The 27,087-nt window shown below is 45.7% G+C and overlaps 1 protein-coding gene across 2 annotated transcripts in view; it reads right to left on the bottom strand.

The window, feature by feature from the left end:
* Positions 1–10,426: 10,426 nt before the first annotated feature.
* Fbln5 (fibulin 5) overlaps positions 10,427–27,087 on the bottom strand; it is a 71,308-nt gene continuing 54,647 nt past the window's right edge. For both annotated transcript variants that reach the window (XM_027419135.2, XM_027419134.2), the window contains exons 8-11: positions 25,347–25,469; positions 24,281–24,407; positions 20,412–20,607; positions 10,427–11,322 (exon numbers count right to left, since the gene is read on the bottom strand). In XM_027419135.2, coding sequence (XP_027274936.1) covers positions 11,161–11,322; positions 20,412–20,607; positions 24,281–24,407; positions 25,347–25,469 — 608 coding nt within the window. In that variant the 3' untranslated portion in view covers positions 10,427–11,160. The remainder of the gene's footprint in view (positions 11,323–20,411; positions 20,608–24,280; positions 24,408–25,346; positions 25,470–27,087) is intronic.

The raw sequence follows: 27,087 nt of genomic DNA, 5'->3' as shown, positions 1-27,087 counted from the left end.
ACAAGATATTGATAACAGAGGAAAGAAATAGTGCCACCCATCTAGCTCTGGGAACTAATTTGTTTCTTCAGGTTAGTTACAGGAGTGTGGGTGACTTCAAAGCTGTATCACCAAAAACCCCATCTCAGCATAGGTGACAACTCAGAAGCTGCACCCCAGCAGCTCCCTGCCCAACTTGTAGGCAATTCCACTGGAAACTTTCCACTCCTCAGAAATTGTTTACTACTTTCAGAGCCTTGGGGGGGAGGGGTTGTGAATCTTGACATTTTTTTAACCTTCCCAAGTCTTAAGAGCCTCTCTCATTCCTCCAAATGAGGTCCAGCATGAATAGGAAGGAGGTAGCCAGCTGAACACTAACTCACCTCTGTTTCCAAACTGCACATGCAATGACAAGTTGCCTCAAGTCATGCCATCACGACTTCCCTTCCTTGACAGGCTGCGCCCTCAATCTCCAAGCTAAAATAAGACCGTCCGTCTTCCAGTTGCTTTCTGTCAAATGTTCTATTGCAGCAAGAAGAAAAGTAACTAATATGCTGAGTAACCAGTCCAGTTGACAAATTACTAACGGGTAAAGTGGAGACTCCAGTCCAGGTCTAGTCAACTCTAGTCCTGGCGTCTCATCCATCTCACTGACAAATCCCCATCATGAGGCTGGTCACCTGGGCTCAGACAAGCTCTTCTCAAGACCATGAGTGGTTATCAGTACATGTTTACATCCTTTGACAACAAGTATGGAACAAAACAAAGCAAGGACACAGGAGTGCTTTTGAAATAAGAGTGGATTAAAGGTGTGCTGGTGATGCACACCTTTAATCCAAGCACTCAGGAGGCAGAGGCAGGCAGATCTCTATGAGTTCTAGGCCAACCTGGTCTACAGAGCGAGTTCTTCAAAGCTCCAGAAGATTCAGTCTCTGCCCTCTGGATCCAATCTGCAATCCAAGAGAGAGCATGAGAAAGAGAGAGAGAGAGAGAGAGAGAGAGAGAGAGAGAGAGAGAGAGAGAGAGAGAGAGAGAGAGAGCACCTCATGCTTCCCTACCTTCTGGTCACATACGCACCTGAAGTCACACCCAATGGGGTATGGTGGGCATTAACACAAATACACTGACAAGACTAGACACCACTACATGTGTGCACTTGTGTGCAGACACATAAACACACACACATTAGTGCAAGTGCCCATGGAGGTCAGAAGAAGCTGTTGGATCCCCCTGGAGCTGGAATTGCAGGCGCTTATTTGCCACCCAATGGGAATTTGGGAGCCAAGTTCAGGTCTTCTGCAAGAACAGCACAAACTTGTAAACACTGAGCTTTTTCTCTAGCTTGTAATGAAAACTCTTCAAGTCTAAAGCATCCTGAAACTTTCCAAGCAGGAATCTTCCTTCCCATCTTGTGCTACATTTGCTCTGGTCAAGATAATTTCTCTGTGTATTTAAGAGAATGCAAGACGTTTCCAGGAGAACATGCCTGAAGAACATTTATTTCCCTAAATTGCTAGCCAGTGATGCTTCAGGAAGCTAGGAGGTAGCAGGGTTAATGCAATTTTCAATTTCCATATTTGGCTGCTAATCATTTTTGCTCGTTTCAGAATTCTTTCTTTGTGTGGGGGATGTAGTAACTAAAATCCCTAAGGATGGGAGCCTTGATGCTCACTCTGGAAGCCATTGCCTGCCCAGCTGTGAGAAGATGAAGAAACACTGCTTTTATAAGAGTCCGTGGCTACGTAGATCAAAGAATGGTCCTAGTGAACCCTGAGCATCCTCATCTGTGTTACCCTCCCCCCTCCCACACACTCTCCAACCTTTCCCATTCCAAACAAACAGCAAAAAGTCCAAACCAGCCAAACTCAGAAGGAAATATGTTAGCCCACATGAGAGAGGGTCTAGATGTCCAAACATCATGGGCCTTGGCTACTCATCTGTACCCAGTTCCCTTCTCAAAGGTTGCTGCCACCCGTGTCCCCTAGAAAGTTCCCCTGCGGTCTCCAGTGCACACTGCTGAGTCTAACACTGGGGCTCATGCTGAATGCCTTTATTTATCTTTTCCATTGTCAAGCTTCATGTAACTCTGTAAATTTTATCTCAACAAGAAAAAAAAAAGAAGCTAAGAAAAAAAAAAAAGAAGAAGTGTGTTTAAGAGAGGATACATGAGTCCCTGTCTCAAAACAACAGCACTTGCTATGCAGCTGAGGATGGCCTTGGATGTCTGATGTAGCTACCCCCACTACCTGTGTACTGGGATTGCAAGGATGTGCCGCCACTCCCAGATTATGGGATGCTGGGGATCAAACCTAGGATTTTGTGCATGCTAGGCAAGCACTCTACCAACTAAACTATGCTTCCAACCCCAGGAACGTTCGTTTATTTGTTTGTTTGTGTTTGGCTTGTTTGGCTTTTTGGAACAGAGCCTCTTCAAGTAGCCTTGGCTGTCCTGGAACTCACTATGTAAGCCAGACTGGCCTTGAACTCAAAAAGACCCACCGGCCTCTGCCTCCTCAGCAGTGGGATTAAAGGTCCATGCCACTGTGCCCAGCCTGAAAGACAACCCTCACCTCCCCACCCCTGTCTTCTTACCCAGAAGTAAAGCTGGATTCCACCTTCAGGAGGAAGAGGAAGTCAGCCAGCTACTCTCCTTCCTCTTCTTTCTTTTCTCAGCCTTCCAAAGACTGTGGGGAGAACTAACAAGGGAGGAGAGTGGGACTGAGGGAAAGCTGAGGTAGTGAGTGTGAAGAGCAGGGGTGGGGTGAGGCCATCAGTGTGAAGAGCAGGGGTGGGGTGAGGGAGTCAGTGTGAAAAGCAGGGGTGAGGGAGTCAGTATGAAGAGCAGGTTTGGGGTAAGGGAGTCAGTGTGAAGAGCAGAGGTAGGGTGAGGGAGTCAGTGTGAAAAGCAGGGGTGAGGGAGTCAGTGTGAAGAGCAGGGGTGGGGTTAGGTAGTCAGTGTGAAAAGCAGGGATAGGGTTTCAGTGGCTCAGTGTTTGGTGGACAGAGCAACTTCTCCCTCCAGTCATTTGTTCCAGCCCTGCAATTGCTTCAAATGGAGGCAACCTGCTCTTTTTTGGTGATTTTACTAGTCCCAGATTCTTGTAGTCCAGCTCGGAGCTATTTACCCCCTACTTGTAAAAAGTCTTGGCTTTGATGAGACTAATGGTATTTTTAGAAAGGCTCTAAAACAGTAACACGTTTTAAAGTTCCATCAGAAGCTGAGGTTGCATCTCTTGGTAGAGCACTTGCTTAGTATGTTTGAGGCCTTTGATTCAGTCCACAGTACTGCAGGAAGGAGAGGAGAAAGGAAAAAGCCAACGACCTTGTTCTCCCCAAATAAGCTGGATTTCTGAACGGGGAGGACCCTTAGCTGTGGTTCTCCTGGAAGAAGTCCATGATTTCAATAGTGCCTTTGCCCAAGACAAATGCAGCCCTATTATAGTCCACAAAATTGTTTCTTATGATTGGCAAAATGCTTTGTGGAAATACCAGCGCAGGGGCTGGAATTAGAACAAAATGAGACTGTAGGTTTGCTGGAAAAAGCTGAAGTCTTTGTGTATACCATAGCTTGATTTAATTGGGCCATTTTCAGTAGAAGTTTTAAGCAGGGATGCAGAGCACTTGAAAATAAACAGGAATCCAGACACCTTCCTTTAAAAGATAAGTTCTGAAAGGTTTGTATATTAAAATTCAGAAGAACTTCAAGCACCTATGTAAAAGTGTAGCAACTCTCTGGGATGCACGTTTGTTTTATAACATTATGTTTTTGGGGGGTTTCAGTGGGTAAAGGTACTTGCTATGCAAACTTAAACACCTGAGTTTGATCCCCTGTGGGAGGAGAGCACAAAGTTGTCCTCTGACCTCCGAACACATGATGAGATGTATGCTCCCACACACATGCTTTATGCACACACACAATAATAATAAAAGAAAAAATTCAAAAGTGTGCTTTGAGTAAAAACCTGAAAAGAATTAGAAAAAAGTCTAGGTTCAAACCACAACACTCCTTCCAAAACCAAAATGGCTTTCAAGTGCAATCAACCTCTCTGATAGCTCTCTGGCCCCAGATCCATGTTAATAACTTAGAGAATCTTTGTCAGTAGATATCACAGTAATGTTTGTATTTACAGGTATATATGGCTTACCTGTCTTCATTTTCACATTATTGATCAAGATGGGGGTGGAGTGAAGAGATGGCTTAGCGGTTAAGAGTGCTGGCTGCAGTTGGCTGCTCTTCCAGAGGACTAGGGTTCAATTCCCAGCACCCACATGTCAGCCCACAGCTGTCTGTAACTCGAGTTCTAATGAACCCAATGCCATCACACAGACATTCATGCAGGCAAGACATTAATTAATTAATTACATTTAGGGCACTGTTAGTGTCTGCCTGCTACACCAGCAATGCTTATTCATAGGTTGACACTTACTGTCACAGTTTATTTCTCTGCTAGATGCTGGCTAAGATCACAATAGAGACCCATAGCAAGTCAGAGATAGTGACTTGGTCATCTCCAGAAAATCCACTTGAATGATGAATCTTGCCTCTGTGTATTCCTTTGTCCTAGAGCCCGTGGTTGTTTTCTTGGTTTTTGGTGGTGGTGGTGGTGGTGGTGGTGGTGGTGGTGGTGGTGGTGGTAGTGGTTGGTTGGTTTGGATGTTTTTATTAGAAAGAAAATTATTTTACATGTCAATCCCAGGTCCTTCTCCCTCCCCTCCTCCCCTGCCCCCCCCCAACTAACTATCCCATACCCTTTCTATTCCCCAGGGAGGGTGACGCCTTTCATAGGGGGTCTTCAAAGTCTGTCATATCCTTTGGGATAAGGCCTAGGCCCACCCCCTTGTGTCTAGGCTTAGGGAGTATCCCTCCATGTGGGATGGGCTCCTAAAGTCTATTCCTATGGTAGAGATAAGTACTGATCCACTATAAGAGGCCCCATAGATTTCCAAGGTCTCCTCACTGACACCCACATTTAGGGGGTCTAGATCAGTCCCATGCTGGTTTCCCAGCTATCGGTCTGGGGATCAAGAGTTCTCCCTTGTTCAGGTCAGCTGTTTCTGTGGATTTCACTAGCCTGGTATGGACCCCTTTGCTCATCAGTCCTCCTCCTCCGCATCTGGATTTTGGTTCAAGGTTTAGCTGTGGGTTTCTGCTTCTACTTCCACCAGCTGCTGGATGAAGGCTATATGATGGCATATGAATTAGTCATCAATCTCATTATCAGGAGAGAGCATTTAAGGGAGCCTCTCTTCTGTTGCTTAGATTGTTAGTTGGTGTCATCTTTGTAGCTCTCCAGACATTTCCCAAGTGCCTGATTTCTCTTTGAACTTATAATGTCTCCCTCTATTATATTATCTCTTATCTTGCTCTCTTCTGTTCTTCCCCCAACTCAACCTCCCTGCCCCATCATGTCTTCCTCAACCCTCCTCTTCTCCCCTTCTCATTCTCCTAGTTCCCCCCTCCCCCCGTGCTCCCAATTTGCCAGGGGATCTTGTCCCTTTCCCCTTCTCCAGGGGACCATGTATGTCTCTCTTAGGGTCCTCCTTGTTTACCAGCCTTTCCGGCAGCCTGAGCTGCAGGCTGGCAATCCTTTACTCTAAGTCTAAAATCCACATATGAGTAAGTACATACAATGCCTGTCTTTTTGTGACTGGGTTATCTCGCTCAGAATGGTTTCTTCGAGTTCTATCCATTTGCCTGACAATTTCAAGATTCCATTGCTTTTTTTTTCTGCTGAGTAGTACTCCATTGTGTAAATGTACCACATTTCCTCTATCCATTCTTCAGTTGAGGGGCATCTAGGTTGTTTCCAGGTTATGGCTATTACAAATAATGCTGCTATGAACATAGTTGAACAGATATCCTTGTTGTATGAATGTGCTTCTTTTGTGTATATGCCTAAGAGTGAAATTGCTGGATCTTGTGGCAGACTGATTCCCATTTTCCTGAGGAATCACCATACAGATTTCCAAAGTGGTTGTACAAGTTGGCACTCCCACCAGCAGTGGAGGAGTGTTCCCCTTTCTCCACAACCTCTCCAGCATAAGGCATGGGATTTTTTTTTTTTTGCAAGCATGTTTTAGCTATCCTCAGGGACTCCAACCATCTGCTAAGTGAAAGGGCTAAGAAATTTCAGCACAGATCTCTCAATGTGAAGAATAACATGTGTGTGTTTGCTTGTGGTTGGTGAGTATCAACAAGTTTGGAACTAATGAATCTTGCTGGCTGTTCACTTTGGAGCAGGAAATAAATATCAAAACTTATACACACAGGCCAAATAAAAAACAAATTGCCTTTTAATGTTTTTAATCTTTATTTGTCTTTGCATGGCACCTGTATAAACATGCATGTATGGAACTACCTGTGGGGGTCGCAAGAAAACCCTCAGGATCAGTTCTCTTCTTCCATCATGTAGATTCCAAGGATGGGACTCAGGTGGTCAGACTTGGAGGCAAGCACCTTTACCCACTGAGCCATCTACTGCCCCCCCCCAATTTCTTTACCTGACATATATTTTGTAATTTCTATTAAATATATTTAATAGTTTCGAACAGAGGGAGGTTATTCCAAATTTCAAACACATGTCCATGAATGCTCATGAGAGTTTTGGTTGTATAAAATAGATACAGCTTAGTTATTAAAATTGAACTAAAATAGGTTAAATTCTAGTTTTGTCTGGTGATTCATAGATCCTCAGATAAATGTGTCACCAATTAACCATGTATCATGTTCATCTCTCTGAAGCCAGCAATAAGCTCAACTGTAGTTCTTTCCCTGTGAAAGAGGAGGTAGAAAAGTGTAAGAGCCACCCGATAAAGGGGGCTGCTCTGAAATTGTGTCTTCCAGACAAGACATGGCTATCACACTCATGAACTCACAGCTGCTGACATCACCTACACAAGACCTGTACAAGGTCAAGCCAGTCAAAATTCCAGCATTGATAGGGAAGGTGCTCTCCAGCCTCCACCCACGGGGTCTCCTTCTTCCTCAGGGTCCATTGGCCACAAGAACAAAGGGAGCAGAGGCAACAGGAAGGCCTGTGACTATGGCGGAAACAACTTTCTGGGAGACAGCTTCAGTGTTACAGCTCAGCTTTATTCCAGAGTGAAGGGAGATGTAAAGGATGGGGACAGCAGCTGGGGAATCACCTAATTTGCATTAAACAGCAGGCTCCTATCATGAGGCTGGGACACAATGCCTCATTATCATATGGTAGCATGCTCCTATCACAACAGCCAAAGCACAAAGCCCAGTTACCATGTGTGGCTCCAAGGGGAGAACATCTGCAAGGAACTGTGTCAAGGGTCATGCCTGAGATAAGTCAGGCATCCATGCTCAGGGTCAGTCTCCAAATAAGGTCAGAAAGAGAGTAGGACATTGGTGCTAAGGGAAATGCCCCTTCCCCATCTTGTACCAAACCCAGAGAGAGCTGTCTGGTGCACTGCAACCTTAGTCCAGCAGGGATCCCCAACACCCACCTTTACTGAGGAGCTATTGGCAGCTGGTAGCCACTGAGGGAGGGAGAAGGAGACTCATTCTTTTTTGAGGGTGTGGCTACTGGTAGATTTCCCATGCTCCAGTGGATGGCCCCACACCAAGCACATATGGGCAGCACTAATTGGACTTTGTGGGTCATCAAAACATTAAAAATTGAAAAAGACATGAAGCTGGGAGAAGAATGTATTGTAGGAATGAGGGGGAACTAGAGGGGAAAAATGGGAGGATTGTGGTTCTATTCTATTCATTGTGTACATATATTAGATTCTCAAGAATAAGGAAAATTATGTTTAAACAGTAAAATAAAAGATGGTATTCTCTTAAATAAAGACCTTTTACTATTCAGATTTCATCTGGCAAGATGAAAGGAAGTGTTTTGTTTTGTTTGTCATGCTGTCTCTTTCTGGGTGACCTTTTTGGCTCAGAATGAACAATTTGTGCACATTACAGTTAACACCCAGGCCACAAAAATACATTTAAACCATTGAAAATGAAGCAATCGGATCCCCCTTAAACATTTCACCATCTGGGCAAATAACACTCCTAAGGCCAAGACGGTTACCTAAGAAAATTTTTGAGTGTGTCACCCGAGCCTGCAAGGCAACAGGTAGGTGGATTTTGTGCCAATTAGTAAGTGTTATGATTGGCACGCTTCCGGGAAACTCTAAAACTGCACTTTAATGGAAAAGCTGGCTGCTGTCCCCAGAGTACATTGTGAGGCCTCTCATAACTTTAGAATTAGAAGCAACTGAATGGAATTATTCGTCTGCAGGGAGCTCACATGGTCAGGTGACAGGTAACATGAGGATTTTGGCTGGTATCTTGGATCTTAATCTGGTGCTCTCTTTTCACAGGCTCCTTCATGTTTCAGGGTGTGATGGAACCAGGATTCGCTTGACAGACTCAACCTCAGCCCCAGGATTGGGCCACCCCAACAAGAGACAAGCCTGGCGAGCTCAGATATATTAGTCCCCCCCCCCCAAACAGCCAATCCACTGGGCTCCACATTAGAGTGCAATGCTGGAATCCTGCTAGCAGGCCAAACCCCAGTCATGGGAGAAAAAATAATAATACCCAACTATTGCCAAGGAATGGGTGAAACAAGCAGCCTTTTAGGTTCTGGGAGCCTCTAGAACCATCCCCAATGTTTTGGATTTGGCCCTACAGTACACACTCTGCCCCAGGCCATTCTTCTCTCGAACTTCGAGGCCCAAGTGTATTTTAAGATAAATTGATCCCACATGCTTCATATTCATTTAAACTGAACTCATCAGGGATGTTTCAAAAGAGTGATCCAAGGGCCAAAAGGCCCTCTGAGCCTGCTTTTGTAAAGCCTTTTGGTGCCTTCCTTCTTAGAAGAAGAAAGCCATAGACAATGGCAACTAAAATGTAAACTCTAGAGACTTGGGTCTGGTTCCAAATGTGGCACCTTGGAAACCAGTGGGTTCAGAAACCACAGGACAAAGTGTCTCAGGCTTCTGTGTCATAAGAAGAGTTGATCCCATGCTATGCTAATCCTTGGTCAATGGTTCTGGCCCCTGCATCGGTGCCCACACTCAGCATCTCTAACTCTGCCCTGTCCCTGACTCCTAAGACCCCTCACAATCAGGGAACCTGGACCAGAGGATCCCTTCTGGCCTTTGCTCTGTGGAGAGCCTCGCTAAAGGAATTTGTCTTTTTCTCCAAGCTTCCAAACTGAATCCTCTATGCCACTCCACTCAGGTGGGTGTGATTAATGGTACCTGAACCTGCCAGAAGGCTCACTGTTGGGCATTGTTTGGATGGACTTAGCTCTAGTTAGAGGAAAAAATGAACCAGGGCTGTGTTGTGGGCATGAAACACATTCTGTGGACAAGAAGACAGGCTGGGGCTGCTCAGATGTGAGTGGCCATGCTTTTTCCTCTGCTGGAGAATCTGAAAACCTATGATGTTGGTGGTGGTGTGTGCCTTTAGTTCCAGTACCAGGAGGTAGAGGCAATCAAATCTCTGTAGGTCTGAGGCCAACCTAGTCTACATAGTGAGTTTGAAGCCAACTGGGGCAAGAATCTGTTTCAAAAATAAATAAATAAATAAACAAAACACACACCAAAAAATCTATGACTTACCCACTAACCTGGGATTCAGGGTACAGTTCTGGGCACCTTAAAAGCATTTAAATGTATCACTAAGAGGTGGGATAGGAGCTTCCACAGCCTGCTCCTACAGATGCATCTTTGGGTCTCAAGAAGTCCATTTTCTCCCTCTGTAGCCTACTATCCATTCCTGGGACTGGCTATGAAGGCAATTGTCTAAATCTGGTCTCTTCTCTGGGCCTTGTGCTCTTTACCTCTTCCTGGGGAAAACCCAGAGCTCCTGATCAGGGAAGGGATAACAAAATGAAAGTTCTAGAAAACTGCCCAGGTGCTGAAGGCAAGGTGGCCAGCACTTGGGCCTCACTAACCCACCTCTCTCTAACAATGCATCTTCAACTCTGCTGCTTATTCTTTTTTTTAACAAATTTTGATGCCCAGGTTCTGCCCAGGACCAACAGCATCAGTCTCTAGAGACAGGTCCTATCTAATCAATTTTCCTTCTACACTGGGACAAGGGTCACTCACTGGTTTACAGAGATTTGAATATATTCTGCCATTGGCCTCTGCCCTCTGCCTTCTGCCCTTAGAGACTACCCACAACAGACCACATGAGAGAGCAACTATGAAAAAATTTGGGGTTGATGCTGACCCTCACTTTCCCACCAGCCCCATTTAATAGTGCCCCACCTTTTGCCCCACCTTTGGCCCTGTTAGGAGGAGGTTTCAGTCCCTTGGAGACCTTTCCAAGCCATGGCACAGAATTAAAACCAACCCCAAGCACTAAATTATCCATGGTGTCAAAATTAACCAAACACAAGATTTCTTCAAATATTTAATTAGTCTGGATACCTCTGTCTTCCAACTCAGTTGGGTAAAAATTCTTAAGAAAGCATGATTAAGGGGTCTTCATAAAAACTGGGCTTAGATGGAAGGAAGATTGGGGTTGGGGGGACAGAACATAACATGTATCTGAGGCCTTTTGAAGGAACTCTACCATTTCAAAAACTCAAAATGCACATGAAAAAGTTAAGCAGTCATACAAATTTTAAGACCCATTAAAACTTATTTTATGCTGGACATATCAGATGTGGTTTTAAAATAGACTCTTTAAAAACCTTAGATCCTGCTGTGGTGTGTTTCCATAGCTTTCTCAGCAGACATAAGAAGCAAACTAGCTATACTCAGAATTTCCCATGAGCCCATGGGGACTTTTGCAAAGCAGCAATGCAGCAAGAGATGGAGGAAGGAGTAGCAGAGGTGAGAGCAAGCCATTCAGTCTTTGAACACAGACTCAAACCCCAGCAAATATGATCTATTTTCTCTGACAGAAGATGGAAATAAATGGAAGGCTTGAAGAGTCACTGGCCACCTCACCTTAGGGGGGCTAAGAAGGATGCTTTAGGATAACTGCATCATGGGAACTGAGGGCAGGGTGTCCTTCAGAGTGACAGTCAGCAATAGTACAGGTAGGGGTCAGGATGCTGGGATGATGCCCCAGGGAGATATTGAGCAGGAAAGGTGCAGTGTCCACCTGCTCTCATTCTTGCTGGTTTCCTCTCTCCTCCTGTCCCTTGGTGCTAGTGAAAGGCAGTGTCAGAGGCCTTAGCTGGAGGCTCAGAATGGGAACTGTGACACATATATCCGCAGTCGGATCACGGAGCTGCCTCTGAAGTTGATGACAGTGTTGACAGTGATCATCTCCAAGTCCAGCTGGATGTCCCGAGGCCCTTTGATGGGGCGTGTCATCACCAGGGTAGCACTGATAGGCCCTGTTTGCTGTGGACAGAATCAGGGGGCACTAGTTAGAAAGGATAAGGTGTTAGCAAAAGGGATGGCTGGGGGAACAGCACCCTTAGCTAGGATGCTCAGTCTAGCCTACTTTAGTGTCACCATGGCCATGGTGTCAACCTTGCATCTCAGTGGTGCTGAGCTCTTTCCCAGCTTGCCTACTCTACCTAAAAGACCATCTCCTAAGGCAAGCTTTTTCTGGTTCCCTAGTCTAAGTCATACCCCCCCCACCCCACCCCTGCTGGCCCTTTAACTTTGCACATTAGAGAAAGGATGTATTATTTTATATAACTGTGTATGCTACGGCCTTCATCCGTGCCTGCTGTCAAGGTCCCTGCCAGACAATGCAATGACATAGCATGGTACCACTGTTTAGAAAAATGTCTTCCATATCTGTGGGTTCACATCCCGAGACTCAGCCAAATACAGATCTAAAATATTCAGGAAAGAAATCCTGCACCTTTACTGAGCATGTGCAGACGTTTTCCTCGCCAGAGTTCCCTAAGAGAGACAGTCTAACAACCACTTGCATAGCAGTAACATTAGTAATTTCCAAAGGAATAGCATCAAAATCACCTAAGACATTTAACATGATGATGATGGTGGTGGTGGTGGTGGTGATGATGATAATGATGATGACGATGGTGGTGATAAATAATTCCTCTTCAGGATTTTCTAGTTACTGTGGTAGCTTAAATGAGACTGGTCTCCATAGGCTCTATATTCAATTGTGTGCTCCTCAGCTGGTAAAACTGTCTGGGAAGGATTAGGGGGTGTGGCCTGGTTGGAGGAGGTGTCACTGGGAGTAGGCTTTGAGAGTTCAAAAGCCAATCCATTCCCAGCTAACTCTCTCACCCTCATGTATGTGGAGCAAGATGTGAGCTCTTGGCTTCTTCTCCAGCATGCTTGCTTGCCTGTCATGCTCCCTGCTATGATGGTCATGGACTTTATCTGCAACTGTGAGCCCTAAATTAAACACTTTTTAAAAATAAGTTGCCTTGGTTATGGTGTCTTATTCCAGTAATAAAAAAAATAACTAAGACAACATTTTTAGGAAAAGTGAAATTTGTTAAAAGCTGACCTTTGGCCACCCTGTAGTCTCCCCCAAAGCCACCCTCTGTGACCCTATCAATAAGACCCTAATAAAGTCATTTGAGCTTTTCTCTAGCACAGAAACTTTCTAGGACTTCCAAAGTGGTGCAGAGAGGGTGCTAGCATCCATCAGGTACCAAGTGGGTCATGTGCTCCCAGTCTCTTTATATATGTCTATGTATTCAGTTCTCATAAAACCCTCAGAGGCCTTGGATTAGCAGCATTGAGATCTACAGATATAATCAGAAGTGTGGACTCCCAGGCTCCACACAAGATCTATTGAGCCAGAGTCTGCAGCTTAACAGGGTCACAGGTGATTGGTGAGAACATGACCAAATAAAAAGTGCTGACCTAAAAGCAGTGGATCCTGGAGAGTGGGGACAGTCTTCCCTAAGGACTATCCTAAAGGTACATCTCAGTATTCCATTCTATAAACAAGCAAACTGAGACTAGTGAGTTTAATCATTGCTTGGAGCCATCCAGGAGTAGAGCTAGGGACTTTCATTTGGATTTTCTGCCTAAGTGCAAACCCCAGCCACCACCACCCCTGACTTTTTCATTATTCAACAATTATCAGAAGAGACTATGTGCTTTGAGTCTTCTCCCCATTGACGGCCTAAATAGAAGTTCCCAGGGCCGGTGAAACAGACAGACACAGGATGTCTTCAGAGGAAATAGCACAGGGAAGAACACGGACAGGCTGGACAATAACTTCCCAGAAGCTGCAGTACCCAGAAAATAAAAGAACAACCTCCGAGAAATCAAGGAACTTGGCCCGGATAAAGTCATACCAAGCATTTACATTGCCTCCCCATAAAGTTTGGCACCTCCTCCAAGAACAGCCACTGGTATGACAGAGGTGGGGCTGGCAGACAGGTGTGGGCCGAGCACTAGCCTTGTCCATCCGGGTATCAGCAGTTCCAGCCATGCAATTCCCTCCTGGCACTGGCTTTCTGTATTTTCGTCAGCACCCACGCAATCGGTATCACCTTGTGCAAAGGATCTCCCAGACTTCCTTCTAGGCTCTTTCAAAACCCCAGAGGCCAGGGCCAGAACTTCAGCAAGGACAGCCATACAGGGAAATGGCCATATTTATTTGTTTTGTCAGTTTTCACTGTTTGCTTAAATCTGAAGGTGGCTGTGAGGAGAGCGGTTTGCAGAGCCGCATGTCTAAATGGGGAGTGGAGCAAAGAGAAGCTGCCTGGATATTCTTTTGAGTGATTTCCTGAGTATCTGAAATAGTGCTAGACCCTCCCATCTAGAAGCAACCTTGGCATTCATTGGGTTTGGATTCTGGCTGGGCCAGAGCCTTTAAACCCTGGAAAATGTTTGCCCACAGAACCTGGGAGTACTCAAGTGCTAGCCAGGACTGGGACAGCCACTTCCCCACCAAATTCAGCTTTTCAGGCTTTGCTGAAACACCTGCCTAAGAATCCTGATTCAAAACAACAGTGATAAGGCTGGGGCATATCTCAGAGATGGAACACCTACCTAGTATGGTTGAGGATGTAGGTTTGGTCCCTAAGGTCTTGCACACCCCCAAAATGATGGCCATATGAGGCCAGACATTTGGCAACAACTTCAGCCCATTTCTTATTTAACCCTGTAAATAGGTTGAGGGCTATGACCCTTATGACCCAGAAGGTCATAAGACTAGTACAATGCTGTGAGAACTGACTCTGAAAGGCTTGTTTTCAATCACTGGGGTTTCTGTCTCTCCATTTCCTACCATCGCATAGCATGTGTTTGGCTTTGGTAGTCGATCCCCCATGTCTACCTCAGGGTGTGTGCTTGGGCAGAAGCCATATCCTGTTTGTGTCTGAGTTGAGAGCCCAGCTCAAATCTGCATGACGGTGCAAGGAGGATGCAGGTGAACGATGGAGGAATTGACCCAAAGAGGGTGAGCTACAGACAGCACACCTGATCCCTATCGCCATGGACGAAGCACAATTGGGCACAGTCTAAACTCTATGATCTTTCTCTTTCTTCTAGCTCTAACTGTGCCTCCAAGTCCTCTGGTAAAAGCCAATCCAGGTTTCTGTGCAAGATTCCACTCTAAACAATGTGATCACAGGATTTGTGAAAGGGTCTGTGCAGATGCATGTGTGTGCATCCCATGTATGTACTCGTAACATGTGCAATGTGTGTTTGCATGTGTCTGTGAGCAAGTATGTATATGTTTGCATGTGTATGTATGAGAGCATGCATGATTGGAGGGGTAGGTCTATGGCTTGTCTCCTGGCTGAGACTGTGCTACTCCCTAATTCTTCTAATTAAAAAACCAATGAACCTTGGGTTAGGAGAACATGAATGGCCACATGATGCTCCAGCCCCCTGGGTAGCATTTCCAACTTTTCCAAGGCCTGGGAGGTTGTGGCTTCCCTACAACTGCAATAGCAGTAGCAGTGGTAGCAGCAGTGTCTATACAATAATTATACTTATTTAATGCTTTCTATTGCTACCTGATGCTCTCTGGGACCCTAACACTAGAAGAGTAAGTAAAAATATTCCACATCCCAGAGAGGAACGTGCAGGTCCTCAGTAAGGGCTGCCTGTCATGTTGCAAGGGCACCCTGCCACCCTCACCACTGAAAATCCATGGGGAACATAGGGACAGAAATAAAAGCTTTATGTTGCAAGTGGCCAACCACAGACTCTATTCCCCACACTGGGAAATGGTCAGAGGGACACCCCCAGTCAACGAGAGATGTTTTAATTCAGCGTGATGTAGCAAGAGTCTAAGTGTCTGTCCCTGAAAAGGACATGACTCCTGGCTACAATGATTAGGATATGGACCCTGGCTGTCCATCTCAGCCATTGCACAACATGTGTACCCCACCCCTAACCAAGGAGGGTCCCAAAAGTGGTGCTATACTAGCTGAGAGGGGAAGAAACAGGCTGTAAGGACAGCAGCACCAGGCGCAGGCAAAGACGTGATACTGAAAGAGACTGGAGATTGTGATCTCTACATAAGCCAACAGAGACTTCAGTGAGAGAATGGGACAGTAGAATAGTAGTCATAGAACAGGCCTGGGGTATTACAGAAGCAGGCTGAGAAGTCACCTAGGATATAGAGGTTTGAGGCAACAGGCACAGTGCTCAAACCCTTCAGCCCTGCACATTTGACAAAAAGTCATTTCATGAGTTAATCCTAAAGTAAACATTAGAATCTCTAAAGATCAGGGAGTTGAAACTCAGAGCAGTTAGATAACATGCCCAAGATCACAGGGCTGGGAGGAACTGGAGTCCAAGAAACAGGACTCAGCCAGGCCACAATAAACAAGTGAGTGGCCCCTGGGGAGGGTCCTGAGCTCTGGACAGCCTGATGTTCAGAAACCCATCTTAGTCAACTAGCTTCAGTGTCCTGCTCTCAAACCCTGTGGCTTCCCCAAGTCTCATGCCAAACCTTTGTCTGATCTCAGGTGCAGTCTCGGGGACCTTGGCTACCTCCTCCATCCTTCAGTTCCTTTGGTCATCTTTATTGCAGGCCTATGTCCCTTTGTTCCTTCGATGTCTCTTCTGAATAAAAATGATAAAGCTTACAGGTCCTTCTTAGCTTTCTCAGAGAGAGAAACTTATATGCCACTTTGAGCTGAGTGTCCAGTGTTCCTTAGCTGCTATGACAGTCCGGGCCCAGAGGGCGTTCTAAGGAATGGGGTCTCCCTCCTGTCCACTCCATCTATAGGACACACATCACTTCCCACACCCTGAGCATCTCTCAGGCTGATCACCAGAATGACTGGGGGGCCTGGGGGATTTTACTAGGTGGTGTTCAGCAGGTTGACATAGTGCCTAGATTCAGTAGCCTCTGCACAGCTCCTTCCCTATTTGGAGCTGGAGGAGAACTGAGGCAAGAGGAAACAATGATGGAATCTTAAATCCCTATGAGCCATCTCTTTGCCCCACAATTGGAACTCCTGTGTCTCCAGATGAAGGATACTGGTGGCTGGCTGGGCTTACCTTGAGAAGACAGTCAGCACACCAAGACTTGGCAGGGGCAAGTTTATGACAGACACCAGTGCTTATGAGCTCAAGGAATGAACACACACACACACACACACACACACACACACACACACACACACACACACACACACTCCATCTCTTATCTTTTGGAAGGTCCCCCAACTATTCATGCCAGCTTCTCTCCAAGCCTTTGATTCTTCTGCTTTAGTCTAAACCAGCTCTAAACCAGTTCCACAAGTCAGGTAGTCAGTCACACATGACCTGATTCTGTTAGAATATCGCTGATAGTGGACAATGTTAGTGAGAATACACTGGTCCCTGAGATTGATAGCCCCAGAGGCAAGGACTGAAAGATTCTGTCAAGGGGTGGGGAAGGGGCATACAGTACAGAGAGATACAGCTCTGTCACAGGCCCTTGCATGGGTCTCAGTCAAGTGTGTAAAACGGCCATTGGCCCATCCTTCTGAGTATAACTTCCTATGGTGTCTCTAGAGGACCACATACAGGCTCCCTGTGTTCAGTGGGCCCAATAGTGATCCTGAAGACAGCTAGATCCCAATCCTGGCAAAGTGTAAATATTGTAAGAAAAAAAGGAGGGTTGAAGATGAGATTAAGGGTCTGAACCCAGGGAAATTGGTGTTCCTAAGTCAAATCCCAAGGGTCTCTGAGAGGAGGCTGAAAGGGGTAAACTAAAAAGCTTCACTTCTAGGAACGAAGGGACCAGACCCATGACAGAAAAGGCATGTAGGCCTCCGGCACAAGGAAACTCCAGATCATCTGGCCTCCTGGAGCCTAGGGCCAAAACTAAACTCCAGACCCCCCCCCACCTCCTTGGTCCTGGGAACTGTTTGGCCACAAAAGAAACTCCAGGGGAGACCAAAACCTCCCCTATAGTCTCCATGGTACAGTTCTGAAAACTAATGGTATCTATGTACAACAGGCCACCTGCAAGTAACAAGACAAAGCCATAGAAACCACAGAATGTCCCCTCTCAGCACTGACCAATGGTACACAGGTATTTCATGCCAAAATATGACTTTGAGAAATTTTCCTGATTGTTCCCAAATTTCAACCAATCAGAAACCAACCAGTACCTACTGATGTGATCCTGTAACTTTTGTCTTTAAAACCTAGCAGTAGACAGGGAACTTTACCCCCTCTGGAGGCTGCTTCATCAGCCTGCTAGACAGGGTCCCTCCCGTGAAAGGATAGACAATTTAATAAACCTTGTGCATTTGCATCTGTGGTCTGTCTCCCTGGTCTCTTTGGGGATCCTTGTGACTCGGGCACAACAAAGGCAAGTAGGAAAATACATATATGAAGCTGGAGTGATGTGGCCACAGTCGGGATGACTAGTTTTATGTTAACACGGCACAAGCAAGAATCACTAGAGGGGAGGGCACCTCAACTGAGAAAATGCCTCCATAATATTAAGCTGTAGGCAAACCTGTAGGGCATTTCCTTAATTGGTGATTTATGGAGAAGGGCCATATCCATTATGTGTGATGCCATCCCTAGGCTGGTGGTTTGGGGTTCTATAAGAAAGCAGGCTGATAAAGCCATGAGGAGCAAGCCAGTAAGCAGCACTCCTCCATAGCCGCTACATCAGCTCCTGCCTTTAGGCTCCTACCCTGTTTTGAGTTCCTGTCATGACTTCCTTCAATGATGGACTATGATGTGGAAGTGTAATCTAGAGAAAGCCTTTCCTCCCCAACTTGCTTTGGTCATGGTGTTTCATTGCAGCAATAGAAGCCCTAGCTGATACACAGGACATGTGGCAGCCACCAGAAGCTGGAAGACACAGGAAATGCTTCTCCTTTAGATTGGACATGCAGCCCTGCAATGCTTTGGTGTGGACATATAGGAATAATTTCAGATACTTTGGTTTCCAAAACTATGAAGAAATATATTTCTGTTGCCTTAAGTCACCAGCTTGTGGTCGTTTGCTACAACAGCCTCAAAAAGCAACATCTTGGGCCCTTCTGACTGCCGTGTGTGTGTGTGTGTGTGTGTGTGTGTGTGTGTGTGTGTGTATTCATGTACATGTAGATGTTATGCATATGTGTGTACATGCCTGTAAAAACCAGAGGTCGTCAACATCAAGTGTCTTTCTCTTTCTTGATTGTTATCTCTCTCTCTCTTTCTCTCTCTCTCTCTCTCTCTCTCTCTCTCTATATATATATATATATATATATATATAGTGAGACAAGGGCTCACTATAGCCCTGGCTAGCCTGGAACTTGCTATGTAGACCAGGCTAGCCTGAACTCACAGAGATCCACTTGCCTCTGTCTCCACTATGCTGAATTCTTGGATTAGAGGTATATTTTTATTAAGCCTTGTTCCACTTCTTTTTTGAGATAGGGTCTCTCACTGAGCCAGAAACTAAACAATTCATTTAGGCTAGCTGGCCAGCAAATCCCAGGGGTCCCCCTGTCTCCACCTCTTAACATTGGAATCTCAGGTACACGTTGCCCTGGTTTCACCATCTGTAACAGGTCATCTAGAGATGAAGCTGTAGAACCTTCCTTAGACAAGTGCCTACATGCATGATACAATATAACAAAGAGGGTTCTAGTCCAGTGGTCTAGAACTGTAAGGAGGTAAGTCACTCCAGGGACTGAAGAGATGAGAAGTTCAGTCATATACATGGCATGGTTTTAAAGGTATATACACACCATGGTACTAAACATACATACATAGTATTGTATTGAAAGTATATAATTTACTTTAAAAAGTAAAAACATTTTAGGATGTGTGCTATAAATTAATACTTTCCACCGGTGTGACCAAGTTAGTCAAATTTTCTAGTGTTCTGTATCTGAGCTATTTCATGCCATAGCAATAGGTGCTAAACAAGCACTTGAAATATGTTGAATGCCAGGAAAGAGATTCTTATTTCATTTTAATTAGTTTAGATTTTAAGAGTGTCAGTGCCTACCTTATAGGCAAAATCAGTAGAGTCCACATCTAAGAACTATTTTTTTTTTTGGCTCACTAGTAAGTACTATGAAGGTACTAGTAAGTACTGAGGGTTTGGGGTTTGGGGTGTTTTCTTTGGTTGGCTGGTTTTGGGTTTTTTGGGGGGGGTTTGTTTTGTTTTGTTTTGTTTGTTTTTTTTTTGTTGTTGTTGTTGTTTTGAGGCAGGGTTTCTCTGTATAACTGCCCTGGCTGTCCTGGAACTCACTCTATAGACCAGGTTGACCTCAAACTCACAGGGATCTACCTGCTTCTGTCTCTTGAGTGCTGGGATTAAAGATGTACACCATCATGCCTGGCTGGGGTGGTTTTGTTGTTGTTGTTTTAAAATGCTGTATTCTCAGCTTCTAAATATGCATAATGCATACAATACACTTGTCAAGTTAGTAAATGAATGGATGTGTAAGCAAAGGTGTGGAGTCTCTTTCAAATTAAGACTGTGTCATGGCCAGACATCTCATTTCCTAGAAGGGACTCCCGAGACATGAAGGATAGCACCTTTCACAAGACCATGCAGAGGGCAATAGAAGAGAAACTGTGAGCCCTGGAGTCCTCTCTCTTCTCTTCTTCCCACACTTGCCCCTCTGATCTATATTCTCACCATGAAACATGATTGTAGACTATACCACACAAAGCTGTTACTAAAGGTAGAAACCACAGCCAGGCTGCAGTGGTGCACACCTTTAGTCCAGCACTTGGAAGGCAGAGGCAGGCAGATCTCTGTGAGTTTGAGGCCAGCCTGGTCTACAAATTGAGTTCCAGGACAGCCAGGACTGTAATACAGAGAAACCCTATGTCAGAAAAAAAAAAATTAGAAACCACTAGGCATCATGTGATAGAGGAAGAAGTTGGAGAGTAATGAAATGAAGACAGTCAGCCTTGACATGCACACACGCAAGCAACACACACACACACACACACACACACACACACACACACACACACCATACAGACACACATAACCACACAAATAGAGTCGCTTCTGCTAAACATGGCAGACATTGTTAAAGATGGTAGGCACAGTGCACACTCCCTCTTACCCGCATGTAGAACTCCCGACCCTCATTGCCAGATTTGATCTGGAAAATATAATAGGCACCAGGGTAACGGGTTGTTGCTTGCATCTGGAAGATGTCAGCAGGAACAGAACGTCCTGATACTACATCCATGTCCCGAAACAAGATGGTGAAGGGCTGGTCTCTGCAGCCAGTGTTTTCAGCAGGGCACATACATCGGCTGGTAGGAGAGAAATCACATGAGTCCTCAGAAAAATCCTTCCCGGGCACTGGCCATGCCTACTCCCCACTTTAAAACCCAGAAATGAAGCCAAGTCATTCCTACCACCCAGTGGAGTAACTGGAGAATATCTCTGCTCCCATTACAATCTGAAGGCTCTCTAGAATGTAGATGAGTGCTCCTTCTAGACAGTAGTCTTCCCTGATGGCATCAGACACTCTGGCTACTAAAGTATTTAATTGGATCTCTGGTCACTGGAACACTGGGACATTCTCCCGTGTACTTCGCATGTGTCATGTGGTCATATAGCCCTCACTTCCCAATCAAGGACACTCAAGAATATTTAAAGTGGAGGCTGGAGAGAGGCCTCAGCAGTTAAGAACACTGGTTAGTTCTCCTGAGAACCCAGGTTTGATTCCCAGCTCCCTCATGGCAGCTCACAACTGTCTGTAACTCACTCCCAGGGTGATCCGACACTCCCTTCTGGACTCTTCAGGCACCAGACATACATATGGTGGATGGACACACATGCAGGCAAAATACCCACATACATTTAAATTTTTAAAGAATATTTAAAACTGAAAATTATATTACACTGATGGTTTCAAGGGTCCTTTATACTCTATTGCACTCAGTTCAGTATGTGTGCACTATAATTGAATCCTTGTATCCAATATACAAGAGCTCAGAACTCACTGGACACTTCAGAAATTCAATATTAAGTAACACCATGACCTCAAGCTGTTTGTCTTCTAATAGGAAAAATACAAATGTTTAAACACAAATATTCCTAATACAGAGCTGATAATTTCAAACCCTAGCAATAACATAACCTAACAGAGAACCATTGGCAGCTGTTGCTAGGGGATGCCTGTTAGAGACTCCTGCTGACTTACCCATCCCTCATTCCCATCCTTCCTCCATCCCCAGGATTCCCCTTATGGAGCAGAGTTCACAGTGGGGTGGAGGTGCAGGTAAAGAGTCATCTGGACCTAGGATTTAGTTTGGAAGTGGAACTGACAGTTTTTGTGGGTAGAATGGAAGTCAGGGAACAATGACCTAAAAACAGTGTTGACCCCCTCAGTGCTGGCCACTGGGTCAGGTATCTCCTTCTCTCACCCAGGCCTCTGTGATGGCCTTTACTGCCCTTTGTCAAACTAAGTCAGACTAGATCTGTCCCCTTCACACTCTTCAGTGGCCCCTCAGTGACGCTTGAATGAAAACTGAGCACAAGTTGTAGCATCCCTGGGCCTAGGTGAGCCTGCTGGGTCTGCCCACCCCACCTCCAGGGCTCTAAAGATTTTTTAGGCCACCATTCTTCATACCTTCCTATGCAGCAGGAGCTCTGTGTCTTATGTTTCCCTGTAGGCTTAAAGGCCACCTTGCCTTCACTGCCTGTGTACACTCTGTTCCCTCTGCTCTTCCAGGCTCTGTTTAGTTAAGGTTGACTCAACTTGCGGCCCTACCCAAAGGTCATTTTCTCAGTGGCCTTTAGATTCCCAGAACAGGTTCAACCTCCTCTTTCTCTTTCTACAAACTCCTTACTCAGTCTAACATTACATAATCCCTGTTACACCAATTTCTTTAATGTCTTTCTCCTCTTCTAGACTTTTGGTAGGTCACAGGTAGTTCCTATATCCAGAAATGAGCTCAAGTTGGACTAGGGAAGGATTTCTGACTGTTAGATCCAAACCAGCACTCCTCGGGAACTTGTGGAGTGGGTTTTGCGTCCCCAAAAGGAGTGCTTCCTTGTTCTCCTGGGGATTTGTCCAGCCCCCTGCTTGAGCTCTCTAGCACTTCTCTCCTGCTCTTTCTCTAGCCCTTGCCGTCTCATTATTTCTCCCACTATCTGGCTTCCCTAGCCCTGGCCATAGCCAATCTGTTTCTCTTTTTTCTCTGTTCTGGACTCTTTGAGATGTCTCTGGATACTTTCTCTCTCTTATTCACAATAAAAGCTGCCCCCCTAATGGAGCGGTCATGGTGGCAGTTTCTTTGCCGTGCCCCCTCCCATACAACCTCAAGCTCCACCAGAGCAAAGCCACAACACCTAGCACAGAACAGGGGCACCACTAACAGTTAAACAAGCAAAAGACTACAAAGAATTATCAAAGTATCACTTTGTTAAGGCTGCACCAAAACAGCCAAGTCTAAGTAGGTCCTGGTGCCAAAATGATCACATTAAAATGTCACATGTCAGAGAGAAAATAATTGTTTCCTAAAAGAAATCTGGAGGAGGGAGTGATGGCTCCCAGCTGATGAGGTTCACGAACAGCTGGGAGGGGGCACTGAGCAGAGATCTAAAAGAAGGGCTGGGTCTGGCCACCGAGATGGGAGAAATGCCTCCCATCTGGCAGGAAGTGTGTGCACAAGAGCTGGGAGGCTGGGCCCTCTGGGTGTTGGTCAAGGTAAGGGCAAGTCCTATTCCAGCTGGCAGGAGCACAGGACACCTGAGCAGGCAAGAAGCTGGAAGGGGGTGGCCATCACATGGGCCTGGGGCTTTAAAGGAGGAAGTCACCAAGCTTTTCCAGGGCAGAGACTTCACTGGTAACATCCGTAGAAAGCTGCCAGTTAGATGAAATCAGTTTCCAGCCAGACAAGCCCAGAGAGACCCACGCAGGGCGAGCAGCCTAACGCTCTGCTGGGCTACTTGGGGATTTGGAATCAGAAACTGGAAGGTCCCTGTTCTAAAGAATCATTTGGAAGCAGCAGCTCACAGCAACAAGTGACAATAGCTCTGAAGGAGCCCCTTTTTTTTTTTTTTTTTTAAATCACAGCAGGAATCACTTGGTAAGCCTTGAATTCTCTTTAGAGCAGAGTGGGATGGGTGTGGCTGATCCAGTCATTCATCTCCACTGTGAGGGTTTGCAGTTGCAGTTGCTGGGGAACAGGGAGGGTAGCTCACTGAGGAGAAGGTGGCAGATGTACAAGCATGTGTGCACTAGATGTGTGCTGTATGCTCTGCATGCAGGATGAGGACCTGAGATAGGCCAGCAGAGGGTGGGGATTGGGTGGGGGATAAAGGGAAAGAAAAGAAACACAGGACTCCAGGGCTAGAAACCACCCCAGTGCCGTCATCTTGTCGAGGCTGTCTTCTCAACATTATTATTTGCCAAGTGATGATTTAGTCATCGGTCTGCCTTTAGGACTTCAGAAACTTGACTAGGGCAAGCTAGTTACCCTTGGGTATTGAGAGCTCCAGAAATCTCCAGCAGCTTACCACTCACAGAGCAGTCCCTGGTCAGGAAATCTTCATTTCTCCTGAGGCTTGCCAGAAGGGCAAAATCACAGCACTCTCCCAGATTACACTCTGGCATCCGAGCCTGCACACACTAAGAAGATCCTCAGGGGAGGCCTGTGTGCCACATTTGAGAAACTCGTCTATGAAAGACCCCATGAGTCTAGAATGTTCGTTGGTAGGAGAATCTGACTCATGAACTCTGCCTCTCTACTAGTTATCTTTCTTGACAATCTTCATGCAGCTCTGGCATGCGTGGGGGGGGGGGTTGGGCAACACAGAAGAAGGTTGTAGGTTGGCACATACCAACCTGCATTAAATAGGAAGCAGGCCAGATCTCCTGACTTTTGGCTCGAGTAACCCCCTTTATAAGATACTGACAGTCTCCTAAGTCAGGTCCCCACCCTGTCTACTTCCAAGGGACTAGCCTTGACTTACTTATCGCCAATCAGCAGATACGGTTCCTCACAGCGGATGGGGTCAATACACTTGAAGCCCCCTTGTAAATTGTAGCAGCTCTGCAGTGGAGTGCATGTGTGGTTTCTGTGCTCACACTCATTGATATCTGAAATGCAGGGAAGAGAAGAAGCATGGCATGAGTCCTGGACCAGGTGTTGGGGGTGGAGATGAAGATGAGAGCCACTTGCATCTTATTATCCAATATTGCAGCCATTGGCCCCACACAGTTATGGGGCACTCAAAAATGTGGGTAGTGAAAACTGGAATGTGTTTGCAACAGGAAATAAACATCAGATCTCTATGATTTAGTAAAAAGAAACATTTTATAGTACTTATCAGTGACTTTTATATTGAGTATATATTAAAACTATAAATGTTTGGATCAATTGATTGCTTTAAATAAAGTATAGCATTAAAAGTAACTTCATCTGTTTGTCTTTCTTATTTTTAATGTGGCTACTAAATGAAGTAAGTTGCATGGTCCATGCGTATAGTAATTCACATGACATTTCTAATGTCTAACAACTCCATGGATAATTCTTGTTTGGTGATGGGATAAGATTAATAATGGGGCAATCATTCTACAAGAACCCCTGTAGCTACAGTGTAGGGTTACCAATCTGGAGAAGACTTGGCCTTTTCATATTCAGGGCCTGGCTCCTATTAGGGACCTAGAGTGCCTGAGGTCCCCCAGCATTCAATCCCTAGGAAGTCACAGAAGGCCAGCAGGGCAAACTGCTCTCAGGGCAGCATGAAAAAGCCAACACTGATGCATTAATGGGGCTTAGCTGCACGGAGCCTTGGTTAGGCCTGAAGCAATCATTGTTGCATTTGCATCTACCTCTACAGGGTTCCCTGTAGACATGTCCTAGACAAAGGACAGGTTACTATGGAGGAAGAGGGAGCTACCCACTCAGATGTCCTACTCACACTGCCAGGCCCCACCACACCCAACCCTGACATCTTCCTGAAGTTGATCCCAAAGGATGAGGCATCCAGATGACCGTCTGAGTCAGCCCCATCTAGCCCCTCTGAACAGTCTTACCCTGGCAGCTCCGGTTGTCATCCAACAGGACGTAGCCTGGAGGGCACGAGCAGAAGTATGAGCCCGGCTGGTTCACGCACTCATGTTGACAGAGGAACTCAGAGAAGCTGCACTCATCCATATCTGAGAGCAACAAGGCATAGGTGGTGTTTACTTTCGTAGACTTATCTCCAACGCCCACCCTTTCCTAACATAGACAATGACTTCCATGCTATGAGGTTGCCAATTTACTTCCTGATCACATCTGCTGATGGTGAGTTACTCCCTGTGTGGACAACCACTGATATTTGGATAGCTGTATTGAGATGGTAAGAACCAAGGAAGGCACGATGTCTCTGGTGGCCTGACTGGCTCAGGCGTTCTCTGCAACAAGCAATACAGCCGTCTCCAGCCAACCTGGAACCATCCTTCAGAGGATGGCTGGGGATGGCATTGTCCCAGGGATGCTACCATTAGTCTTCATAGACCTTGGCAGCTGACACTGGAGCAGGCATTCCAGAAAGGCCGACTCTTCATCGCACACAGAATTTGGCAATGTAGGCCCTATTTGCGCCTCATTCAACAGGCATGCCAAAGAAAACATGTTTTTCTTACATTTGTTGTTTCCCGAAAATCATTTCCACTGGTTTCCCCATGTGACATGTCCTTGGATTACTCTGTAACTCACAGACCACTGGTGGCTCAGATCACCCAGAGAGAGTGTTGGCATGAAAGAGGCTGCTGCTTTGTCTTTGGAGAATCCACGTGTCACATAGCCACTGCTTTCTCTGTCCAAGAAGGGAAACTCTCCCTATCTTTCTGAGGTGTCTCCCAGCCATGGGCAAAGGGTCAGTGGACTTAGGATGTCATCCCCTAACTGGAGTTAGCATAGTCCAGTGTTATTCAATCCTCCACCAGCTTTTCAGAAAAACCTGGGGACTCTGGCCCCAGCCTATCATAATACAATGCCATCATTTGTTTCTGTGTAGTTTGCAATTCCATTAGTTCCTTTACTTGATCTTAGTAATGATGTCTATCGATTCCTGAGGACTCCTGTGTGTCAACCCCCATGTTAAATGTTCAACATATCTCATTGTATTTAATCCCCGCCTCAACCCTGAGAAGGTGCTGTGACTATCTGTCTTTAAATAAATAAATAAATAAATAAATAAATAAATAAATAAATAGGCTCACAGGGCTTTGGCAACTAGACCAAGTTCATAGATCAAATGATTAGATAGGAAATCACAGATCTGAATGTGGTACCTCAATACGACTCTGGTGAACATGATGAGGTAACATTCTGTTTAGGACCTAGAAATCATCAAATCTGGGAGTGCCAATATGGGAGAAATACCTCAGCATAGTTTCATTGTAGAATGGGAGGAAAAACCCACCCTACCTTCTACTGGGTGAAGGAGGGTCACCAACCCACTACACTATAGTTTGTCTTAACATCTGCAATTCCAAAATTCTAGAAAGATTTTGCATGTGTGTGTGTGGTTCTCCACCCCACAGCCCCCACAAAGGGCTGTGGCTTTGCCCTCCACTGAAACAGAAGCCAGGTGTTAGGCAGAGAGCAGGCCTTAGGCCATTTTCATTCCTCCTTGTTAAAACCCCATCTCACTTCTAGAATCAGCATGACTCAGTAAATCCCAGGAGGACAAGGAGTGTCCAGTGTTGCAAAGAGGGGCTACCCCAACTTTGAGAACCCAGTGAAGATAATAGCAACCCAGCATCTAGAGAAAGTGCAAATTCCTAA

Source organism: Cricetulus griseus, chromosome 5 (assembly GCF_003668045.3).
Source record: "Cricetulus griseus strain 17A/GY chromosome 5, alternate assembly CriGri-PICRH-1.0, whole genome shotgun sequence".
Taxonomy (NCBI): domain Eukaryota; kingdom Metazoa; phylum Chordata; class Mammalia; order Rodentia; family Cricetidae; genus Cricetulus; species Cricetulus griseus.
Note: the sequence above shows the minus strand (reverse complement) of the source record. Positions and strands in the feature narration are given on the sequence as shown.